This window comes from Taurulus bubalis (genome assembly GCF_910589615.1).
Source record: "Taurulus bubalis genome assembly, chromosome: 1".
NCBI classification, from domain to species: Eukaryota; Metazoa; Chordata; class Actinopteri; order Perciformes; family Cottidae; genus Taurulus; species Taurulus bubalis.
In genome coordinates this window covers 21,384,703-21,395,343 of record NC_136589.1, presented here as the reverse complement: position 1 = coordinate 21,395,343, position 10,641 = coordinate 21,384,703, and the positions used below count along the sequence as shown (strand labels likewise).

The 10,641-nt window shown below is 44.9% G+C and overlaps 2 protein-coding genes across 2 annotated transcripts in view; one reads left to right on the top strand and one right to left on the bottom strand.

The window, feature by feature from the left end:
* Positions 1-577: 577 nt before the first annotated feature.
* atg10 (ATG10 autophagy related 10 homolog) lies at positions 578-2,782 on the top strand (the record flags this gene model as incomplete). Its single annotated transcript, XM_079226472.1, has 6 exons — positions 578-682; positions 787-939; positions 1,082-1,250; positions 1,369-1,466; positions 1,547-1,644; positions 1,756-2,782. 6 exons carry the CDS (start codon positions 578-580, stop codon positions 1,880-1,882), a joined length of 750 nt encoding a protein of 249 aa, XP_079082598.1. The 3' UTR covers positions 1,883-2,782.
* A 1,307-nt stretch (positions 2,783-4,089) lies between these two features.
* The window catches only part of LOC306744940 (choline transporter-like protein 5-A), a gene marked incomplete at both ends in the record, with an annotated part of 31,744 nt that continues 25,192 nt past the window's right edge, over positions 4,090-10,641 (bottom strand). Inside the window, 15 exons of the mRNA XM_079227647.1 lie at positions 4,090-4,148; positions 5,130-5,213; positions 5,690-5,774; positions 5,931-6,019; positions 6,494-6,564; positions 6,772-6,845; positions 7,202-7,305; positions 7,406-7,500; positions 7,606-7,874; positions 8,343-8,430; positions 8,603-8,695; positions 8,776-8,875; positions 9,228-9,359; positions 9,459-9,571; positions 10,356-10,439. Coding sequence (XP_079083773.1) covers positions 4,090-4,148; positions 5,130-5,213; positions 5,690-5,774; positions 5,931-6,019; positions 6,494-6,564; positions 6,772-6,845; positions 7,202-7,305; positions 7,406-7,500; positions 7,606-7,874; positions 8,343-8,430; positions 8,603-8,695; positions 8,776-8,875; positions 9,228-9,359; positions 9,459-9,571; positions 10,356-10,439 — 1,540 coding nt within the window. The remainder of the gene's footprint in view (positions 4,149-5,129; positions 5,214-5,689; positions 5,775-5,930; positions 6,020-6,493; positions 6,565-6,771; positions 6,846-7,201; positions 7,306-7,405; positions 7,501-7,605; positions 7,875-8,342; positions 8,431-8,602; positions 8,696-8,775; positions 8,876-9,227; positions 9,360-9,458; positions 9,572-10,355; positions 10,440-10,641) is intronic.

The following is a 10,641-nucleotide window of genomic DNA, read 5'->3' as shown; positions in this document are numbered from 1 at the left end:
CAAATATTGCTACATTTACTGAAGCAAACAGCCGGTAGTATCCTGTATACATATACGTTGTGTGTGTGTGTGTGTGTGTGTGTGTGTGTGTGTGTGTGTGTATATATATATATATATCTCTATGTATATATATATATATATATATATATATATATATATATATATATATATATATATATATATATATATATCTATAGATATATATATATATAGATATATATATATAGATATATATATATATATCTATAGATATCTATAGATATATATATCTATAGATATCAGGGGAACAAAAAAACATTGAGCATTAATAACAAAACCACTGAATGTAGAGCTCGACCTACCCTGGGACACCCTGGATGGCAGAGGGGATTTTCAAAATGGCAGTGATGCACTAAAAATAAATGCAATTGAGAGAACATTTTAAAATTCACAAATTCCAATTAAGCTCTTAATCATGTCAGATTGAAACACTCTAACACAATGTAAAGGAAACTATTTTGAAGATTGTAAAGAAAAAAGGGAACCGTTATCCGGCCCACAGCCTCTCTCAGAGACACAACGCTCCTCCCCCTTAGAGATGAGCTGCTGTGCGCTGGAGGAGGAGGACTTCCGTCGCTGCTGTCGGCTCCTCCTGCAGCGGTCGGAGCAGCTGAGAGACGGCTGGAGCTGGGAGGCGGTCCAGGTGAGGAGGTCTGGACCCGTCACGTGTCATAGACAGGAATCCCCGGCAGCCTGCTGTCAGGCCCCCTGACCGTGGTTAAAGGTTCTTTCTGATCCGGGCCCCAGGGTTCGAAGGAGGGCTACCTGAGGAAGACCGCTCTCAGGCCGGCCGCCGTCATCCCGAGCCCGGCGCGGGACCATACCGGATCCGGTTTAGACTCAGAGCCATGCACTTCCTGTCAGTCCTGTCTGGATCCGCGGGGACGGGAGGAGGAGCAGGTGAAACAAGCCGACATGGCTATTCTTCAGTTGTGTTCAAATTAACCTTTGATTAAAATGTAAAACAAACAACAAGCACTGACCTCTGACCGCTACGCCGTTAATCATTAAGGATCATAGTGAGCTTTGTTCCATTCACCAGTCTGGTCTTGATGCCTCAGTCGACATAGCTAAGGAGGAGGAGGATGATGAAGATGACTGGGTCTGCACAGTGTCTGGAGGCAGCAGCCAGGTGCTTCAGTACGAGTATCACATCCTGCACTCTTGCAGCTACGCTACTCCTGTGCTCTACTTCAGAGCCTTCACTCAGGGTGAGACAGTCACTGCTCACGCACAGACAGACGCACGCACACACACACACACATATTTTCTGAGGATGCCCTCAGTGATATATCTGTGCTTCGTCTTCCTTGCATGTCACACCGTCAGAGGGGAGAAGCCTGTCATTGGAGGAGGTGTGGAGCTCGGTCCACCCTAACTTCAGGCTCCGGCTTCAGAGCAGCCCTCTGGACACCATCACTCTGCAGGTAAAGCCAGGACACGTCAGCTGACCCCTTCCTACTCCTCGGAGCTCCACTGACTCCTCCCCTCTGCGTCTGTGTGTCAGGAGCATCCTCTGCTGGGTCAGCCCTTCTTCATGCTCCACCCCTGCAGAACAGAGGAGTTCATGAGGCCCGTGCTGCAGGCGGCTCAGGAACAGCACAGGTAGGAACAGAAGAAAACGTGTTGTGCAGCTAGATTTCTATCTTGGTTTATACAGCAGCCGACACCAAAGCGTGCAGAGTGTTCCTCAGATATCTGTGTGTGTGTCTGCAGGCCGGTAAACTACGTGCTGTCGTGGCTCAGTGTTGTGGGTCCTGTGGTGGGTCTGGACGTCCCGCTGAAGTACTCCACCCAGCTCTGCCCTGCGCCCTCGCCCGGCAGCAGCACCAAGCCAGACTGAGGCTCTGGAGTCTCTCTGTACTGAGGCTGGATGATGAACCGAGCAAATGCCTCAGCGCCCGAAATCCCTCCGAGGTGCTGAAGGCACATGGTCCTTAGTGTGGCATTTTTTTATTGCCATTATACTAAAACACACACAAACACTGAAATAGTAATACGGGCCTGGGGTTTCTGTGTTTTTACCTGATCTGGAGGCTGTGTTTAGTAGAGGGCTGCTGTGTCAAAAACCTTTACTTTACATTTGGTATTACTTCAGGTATTATGTGTACATGGTGCATATTCCTAAAGGTGTTGAAAAGAAATGAGGGAATATCTGTTGCCTCATCACAGCTCTCAACATGGCGACGGCTGAGCAAACAACAGTGCTGACCGTGTTTACCTGGGGCACGCTCACGTGCACTAACATGCACTAAAAAACCTTGCGGCCGGCTCGGCTATGTAAACGAAGCACAGAGGAGCTCTGATTACAACACACACTGAGGAATGTGACTCTCTATATCTTAACATAGTTCGTAGTTGTTTGATTCTATATTGATGCTCTGAATATCTTAAAAGAGATCCTTTGAAGAAACACTTTTGTTTACATTAATTGTGTTGGTGTCACCAAAATGTCACTTTTTCCACGCATTCCTTCTGAAGCTTTTATTAAGATGGACAGTTAGACATGTCTGCATGGTCTGTTCTGTGTCTGTCTTATTTATGTGATGCAACATGAAACCATCGGATAATAAATGTATGTTCAGAGTGCAGTGAACCGGCCCTGCTGGTCGTTACAGACCATGAATCATCATCATCATCATCATCATCATCCCTCTCACTGACGGTTGATTGCGGTCTGTTGGCATTTTGTACAAAAGCTGGTAAATTATATTAATTTCTCATCTAATAAATGTCTACCTGAATTCACCGGTTATGAGAACCATGGACCGAGTATGAAAGCAGATTGATCAAAGCTCACTGAAGATGATTTCTTTCATTGCATTACAATCCACTAACTGATCAGAGCCTCAATAATATTGATATCCCACTTGATGCAATTCGGTGTGGCAACATGAACTGTAAGAACCAAACCACATCACAATAGTCATCTATGCATCATGGAGGATACAGTTGTGAATTGTCTAAAGAATGTCAGTGATTCATTCTGCCAAAAAAAGAGCGAAACAACATAATATTAGAAGGAATTAATGTGTGTCTGAACTCCATAGACTAGAGGCTAAAGAAGCTTTAAAAACTGTGTTTATCACGAAGAGCAAGTCATGGTCCAGAGTGTGAACACAAGACACATTTAAATCAGCTGTGTGCTTCATTAAAACAAATGAGCCGATCATGAGGCCCAAAAAGCTCCAGCGGAAGAATGTCTGATTTCTGGAACATCTGGTTGGACCAATACGGAATGATCTGAACCTGTGTGACCCTTTGAAGAGTTTTAACTCTGATCTTCTAGAATTAAAGATTTCTCTTCCGCTTTGAATCAAACTCACACAAAGATAATTCTCTCTCTTCCAGCAAGTTCTTCTCTGTGCTATATATATATATACAGTAAATATACAGATATCTTATCTTCCATCGTAATCATAAGGGAAAAACTCAACCTGCTACATTATATAAAGATAGAATGCAGTGACAAACAGTATATGCAAAAAGGGATAAGTAAGGTCCCACATGGGGTTCCCTAAGGTTCAGTGCTGGACCCAAAGTAGTTTGCATTGTGCATCAGTGATGTTTGCGTTGTGTCCAAAATGCTAAAGTTGGTTTGAGTAGATTTTGATTTGTTAGCCGTGGAAACAAGTGAAGGCATTACATCATCACCAAGCTGCCTTTTGATATTTTACCTTTTAGTTCAACATAAGCATTGAATACAGACCTGTGTATTCTTTCTTTAATCAAGATATGAACATTCATATTACATTTTAACCAACTTACAAATAAAAAAACACATTGTGTGAAATGGTGGTTTGTCACTGCACAAGGAAATCCTTTAGAAGTGTTTTCTTTATAAAACAGCAGATCTAAGTCTTCTCTTTAGCATCATTTGCTGAACTTCTGTCACAAGATAAAAAACGGATTTATCAAAACTGGACTAAAAAGGAAGCACTAATCCAGAATTTGACCAAATCCTTACGGCCTCGTGGGTTTGAGTCTTGGTTCCCCGAGAGATGTAGATGTTCTTCTACAGTGCCAGTGACACGTTGTGTTGTGAGGTCTTCAGTACGCTGGCTGAAGCTCCAGCTGCACGCTGTACTGGGTTTTGGTCATTGGTGACTCTACAGTACAGGCCACACCCACTTCCAGCGAAACAGGTTTTTGCTTAAGTCTTTTGAAAATTCATCGATGAGAATGTACAATGAAAAGTTCAAAGGAGGCCCTTTCAAACACACACTGAGAATAAGAGCAGCTTTGCAGTAATTTGTGTGTGTGTGTGTGTGTGTGTGTGTGTGTGTGTGTGTGTGTGTGTGTGTGTGTGTGTGTGTGTGTGTGCGGGCCTCTGTACGCCTCCCACAGATATTATAGTTGGTGAACTAATACACCATTACTGAGGAAAACAGATGATCTTGTCTTTTGAGTTAAACACCTGCAGCAGAGTCCATTAATGCGTCTTTAGCTTTTCTTTGTGAACTGGACTAGTTTAGCATACAAAGGGCCCAATAGTTTAAAATAAGAAATACGGTTAAACTCTGTGTCATGCTTTGTATTGAAACTGTTAAATTGCATCGTCCCTATAGAATAGAAATAGAAAGCAGCTATTGGCTTTACTGCGAGGTGCACTTCACTCTTTGAGGTGCTTTGAGAACAACACAGTTTCTTATTTGTGCCGCTAAATCCTTTTGTGAATGAATTCCTGAATCTTCATACAGAACAAGCTTCCTCTCACGTTCTCGTTGGAGGATTTAAATACGACTCCAGACCAAGAATGGCACAGCGTTAAAAACACTTCCTCTGGTTCCAACTTCCTTATGTTTGAAAGTCTTCCTTTCTGATTTGAGTATTGTTTCACACATCGTTCACGTTGAGACTTTAGGAGGTTCTCCCCCTGTGTGTCCACACAGGTTTGTTAGCATGAACCAGACCAGCCGCCCCGAGCAGACCGGGTCCCACGAGGGTCAGACCGTCCGCCTTCTGATGTCTCGGATTTCTTCTGTGTGGAGACATTGGCCAGATGACGTCTGTGCAGGACTGTTGATGGAGACCGGCCAGACGGGCTGGTGGTGCGGTGGGTAGGCGGATCGGATATCAACGCGACTGACTGGATTTACCCAGAATCCTGTGCAGCTCGGGGGACATGAGGAAAGGTTTTTCTGAACTGCCATCGTGTCTCTCAAGGTCATCACCTGGTCGAAAGGATCAAAGGGAAGCACGGGAGGTAGAGCAGGAATGGATGGATGACAGGTAGATCGATTATGATGAATGGGTGAAGGGATGCAGGGGGAAGGAAGTCCAGGATGGAGTTAAAGTTTGAGGGCAAAGGACAAATGAAGATGTGGGGAGTGGAAGTAGAGACAAAAAGACAGAGAGAGGTTAGATAGGTGAAATAGACACAGGCAAAAGAGATGTGACCACAGGATTCACACTGTACAGTGTGGCAATTAGAATTATTTTCTGGAATTTGAGACCAGCTGAGACACAGGAGGCGTTCACATCAGGGACGGGATCCCGATCCGAGTGCCTTGACCCCAAAGCCGGTTCATTTGATGAGCGTGTCTGTTCCAAACTCAGACACGCTTTGTCTGTGGGTCGTCCACTTGACCTGGACTATTTTATGATGTCTGACTAAACACTAATCACGATAATGACAGTGTTGACTCACAGAAGCAGAGGAAGAGCGTGTCTACACACATGGCGTAGACGCTGAAGAAACCGTGAGCGATCAGGTAGGCCCCGATCACCACCGTCTGACGACAGAAACACAGGCTGGACTTTGATGACAGACAAAAAAAGACTTACGTGCTTGGTTGAAATACTTTCATTCAAATGGAATGTCATATATTTGTGTATGTGTGTGTGTGTGTGTGTGTGTGTGTGTGTGTGTGTGTGAGAGAGACTCTGACCAGCAGGGGGACCCAGTAGTAGTTGAGATTGGGCACTTCCTCCTGGATAACAGGGATCTTCCTCGTGAAGAAGAGGTATGCAATCGCACCTGAAACACACACACACAGTTTATTTTTCTGAACCATATAATTATATTCGAATAAGAAGGCAAAATGTATTACTCCTTACAACTCTGACATAGGCAGCACCAGATCCACTCTTTCTTCTCGTACCTTTCACAATAAAAGCCCTGGTATATAAACTATACATTGCGTAACTGAGAGAGAGGGAATTTAAATTCACTCAGAGCATTTAACTAAAAGGAAACTGAATCAAATATCTAACAGCAGCTTTATGTATACAACCATAGAGCTCAAACAGACTGCCAGTAACTGCTCTGGGTCAACAGGATCCTTAGTTGATCCTCCGCCTGCTTAAATCTATTCAAACCTTTTAGTTGCTGATTTGCATCGCTGCTTGTATGAATAGACTTAATGCAAAATATTTGTTAGTGAGTAATTGTATTCGTCCCGCCCATCGGTGTGTAAAGGCCTTCAGGCTTGAGCCTTGTATTGTCACTCACCAACTCCTCCTGCTATCAGCACTTTGCCAAGAAACAACAGGAAGTCCGTCACTCTGTCCAGAACAGCAACCCTGTGGAGACACAGCACCACCATCTGTCAGAGCCAGATGCTCACATTCACAGCCAGAGCGTGTTCACAGGGTGTCTTGATCATAAACAGCCTCTCTTATGGAGACTAAAATAACTTCACAGACTTGTATCCAAACAATAAACCTGTAAAAACAGAGTTTTTATCAGGCCCAGGGAGAACTAGAAGTGAAGGAGAAAATAAGCCTCACCTGACCACATTCCTCATCAGCAGGAAGAAGGCTTCTCTGGCCGAGGTACAAAAGTTCTTACCATAGATTGCCACCTGTTGGAGAAGAGGCAAAACACAGCTCTCATACAACAAAATGAACCGTGCTATTCATATGACTGGTGAAAAACACTTTATATAAGGAGCAGTGTGTAAGATATGGCCACATAGGTGGCAGCCGGAAGGACGAGTTGTATTTAATCAAATAATTTGATCGACAAGCCCTCAGGGTACTTCTGCCTCTTGGTCCTCTAACTGTTGGACTGAGGACAGACTGGGCGCTACAGTGACTCACTATCACCTCTCGAGGTACAAGTGGTACTACAGGACGGGGCACGGCTAGCTGGTTAGCGTGCTAATATCAGTAGACATCTCTGGCCACATCTCACACATTGCACCTTTAATCAACTCACCATGATGTAAGCGTTACGGTTCATGTAGCGTATGAATTTCTCCAAACACCAAAAACAACATTGCAGACAGTGCATCATGAACCTGGACAGGCTGTTGTCAACACCTGCATGGATACACAATCACACGATCAGTATAGTGATAGTGGGAGCAACGATACTGGTAAGTCAAACTATGTATATCTGTTAGGGTGCTTGTGTGTAAACCTCGTAGTTTCTGCTCCAGGTATTCCAGTATGATCCGGACCAGTTGGGCAACTGAAAGAATTAGAGCTCCAAATGCCAAAGACCCCGTGTGATACCTGAAGAGGGACAGAGGAGGAGCTCAATACGTTGTTACGCACAGGGCTGCTTGTGTTGTTTTGCACACAATATGATGAATGAGGAATGCCAGGCTCGGGCCTGACCTGATGGCCCTGCTGAACGCCGAAAAGAGGGGACACGGCGGGATGTCCTGAGGCTTCCGCCTGGCCCAATAGTAGCTGGCAAACGTCCCGGCCAGGGTGCACTGCTCCAGGGCCAGGCTGAAGTTGACCAGCCAGAGGAAGACCATGAGGTTGGACAGCTGCAGCAGGAAGAGGTAGTGGTGGTAGGACGTCTCCCCGCCATAGAAGGCGAACAGACACTGAGAGCCCAGACACAACGCCGATTTGGAGATGTTGCTTCTGTTGAAGGTCTGACAGAGAAGTGAGGGGGGAGAATAGAGGGGACTTAGTACCTCTACCAGGAGATTATGCATTTGGTTGTGTGCAAGATGCAGGATGTCTGTCTGTCTGTCCATGACTAAACTATAATACTTCGGGGCCCAGCAGCCTAATATGTATTGTGTTCATTCATGAATGTATGCTGGAGGACCGCTCGTGGTTGCTCAATACTTTTACTTCAGTTTGGACCAATTGTTCTTTTGATTTGCACAACAAGGCCAGACATGTGCATGCGTGCATGTAGAACTATTGCTGAGCAAATGATGACAACAATGCACGTCTTCATATTTCAGGCGGAGGGGAGCTAGTTAGTTGTTAGCAGTCCCATGGGTGTGTTTGGCTAACAGAGCTATCAGCTGACTGATTAGCAGCCCACAATGCCCTCGAACCTTAGTCAATACACCTACTACCACAGTAATACTACGACTGTATGACTGTACCTCTGGGTTGCAAGTGCTGTTGGCATGGGAACAGCTGACATCAGGAGACATGACCTTGTAGACAGCTTCCCCTGAGGACGCAAGGTAACTGGTCCCACAGGGTGCTGGTTAAAGACACAACTAACCAGCTGGCGGATGAAATAGAAATGTAATTCCCTGTCCTCTGGACACTGAGGAGTTTCACAAATATATATTCTTTAACTCTCTGCTCTGATCTACAAGAAGTTAACATTGTTGTTGCTTGTAGCTGTGAAGGATACACGGCAGTCACCGCCCAGTAGGAGAAGCAAACAGTCAGCAGGAGGAAGGTAATGACGGGAAAGAAAAGTGTGGACATGATGTGACCGATGGCTCTGCAACGACAGAGAAACCGGTCACCATACCATTCCTTTTGTTGTTCTTCTACTCAGACGTTTGTCTTTACACTTCATACTTGCTGGCCTCTCTGAGCATGGCGATGGCCACTCGCACTCTTCGCCTCAAGAAGATCAACATCAACAAGATGGAAGCTTCCGTCACCCCCAGAGACGCCACTGACAAACACAAACAACAGGCTGTGCTCTTTGTGTGTTTATGGCCGAGGTGGTTGCACATTCCCCCAAAGAATACTGTTTAAAACTCATACTAATTATTTCTGATTACCCTCTTAGTCAGAATTACTATTCAATTCAATGTGGCTTTTTTGGCATAAAAGTAAAAAAATAAAATCTAAAAAGTACACATTAAGCTCCCTTACGAAGTTCACAAGCTGAATTGTTATTTTTATTAATCGGTGGAATTAGACCCACACTATGTATTGGGGACATTGTATATACAAAATGTGTAAACAATAAATCAAGGAGCCGGTGCATTCTGAGAAAAAAACATATTCATGAGAGGACTTACACAGTATGACCCATGTCTGTGTGAGCTGCAGATAGACCTGCAGGTCAGTCTGCAGCCCCACCTCCACAATTGCGACGTCGGAGCCGGGTCTGTGTCTCAGCCGGGACAACTCCACGGAGCAGAACCACATACCTGCACACACATACGGACACCTCATGAAACAATGAAGCTTTTCTTCTCAAGGCAGCAGTAAAGGAAGAGCCAAGGCGTGAATCCTCCTCCACAACGTACCGTACGCCAGCAGCAGTATGACGGTGATGATGGTCGTCCACAGCAGCAAACCAGCTGTGAACCTCAGCAGCAGGATGAAGAGCAGGCTGACAGCCATGGATATGAGCAGACCTCTGTCACAAGAGTTCACAGCACACAGATCACCCTGATCTTGTCTCACTGCTTCTAAAACTACATTATTTCAGCTTTGTCACAGTGATTAAAAGCACAGAGAAGAGAACAATGACATTGTGTACTGTGAAGCAGCTGCTTTGTGTCGTCACAAGTAGTTACTACTACAGGAGGAACGCTAAGGCGTAGTGTGATAGCAACGCGAGCAAAGCAGAGTTGTAAATAGGGCCGTCCTGGACCAAAGAAGTTCTGAGTCGAGATGAGTTGATGTAATCGACAGATGTGTAAAACTGCGATTGTCATGAGGAATTATTCAAAAGCACCGCTTTAAATCATGTGCTGAACAAAGATTCAGCGTGAAAAAGTATTTAGAGATGACTAATCCACTGAGACATCTCAGTCGACTAAGACGAGCACAACCCATTAGCAGACTAATCGACTAACGGTCCCAGTCATGAAGTCAGAGAACAGACTCAGTAATGTCTATTTGAAGTTTGATAGTTTACATAAAAAGAAGAAAAGTGTATTCCATTAAACAATCTGTCACACATTTACGGGTCATGTTGGTGTTTTTCAACCTGCACCCTGTTTTTTTTTTGAGTCTAACTGGCTGATATTGTTGAGGACGGCAGCCGCTAAACGGGCTGCAACGTCATCCTGTTGGGGCTATTCAGCTTAGTCAGTGTTCGTCCAGTAAACGTGTCTGTAGCGTCTGCCTCAACACTGGGCCGATTTTAAAATACCCATGAGTCACTGGGAGACTGTGTGTGCTGTTTGTATAGTTACATGAGTATCCACGCCCATGAATTGGCATAATCCTCCACGATCTTCATGCCCAGCTCCTTGGTGTCCACTAGACCTGTTATACCCCTGCATGGAGGAGAGGAGGGGGTTATTTAAGTAGCAGAGAAAGAAGACAGAGGCTGAGAAAGAAGACAGAGGCTGGTGCTTTCTTTACATCAGCGACAAAGACACAAAGACACAGAGACACAGAGAAATGCCAAGTTTTAAGGATCCTTGTACATCAGTCAAATGCTAACAGTAACTAACACTACCGCTAACACTCTCTTCG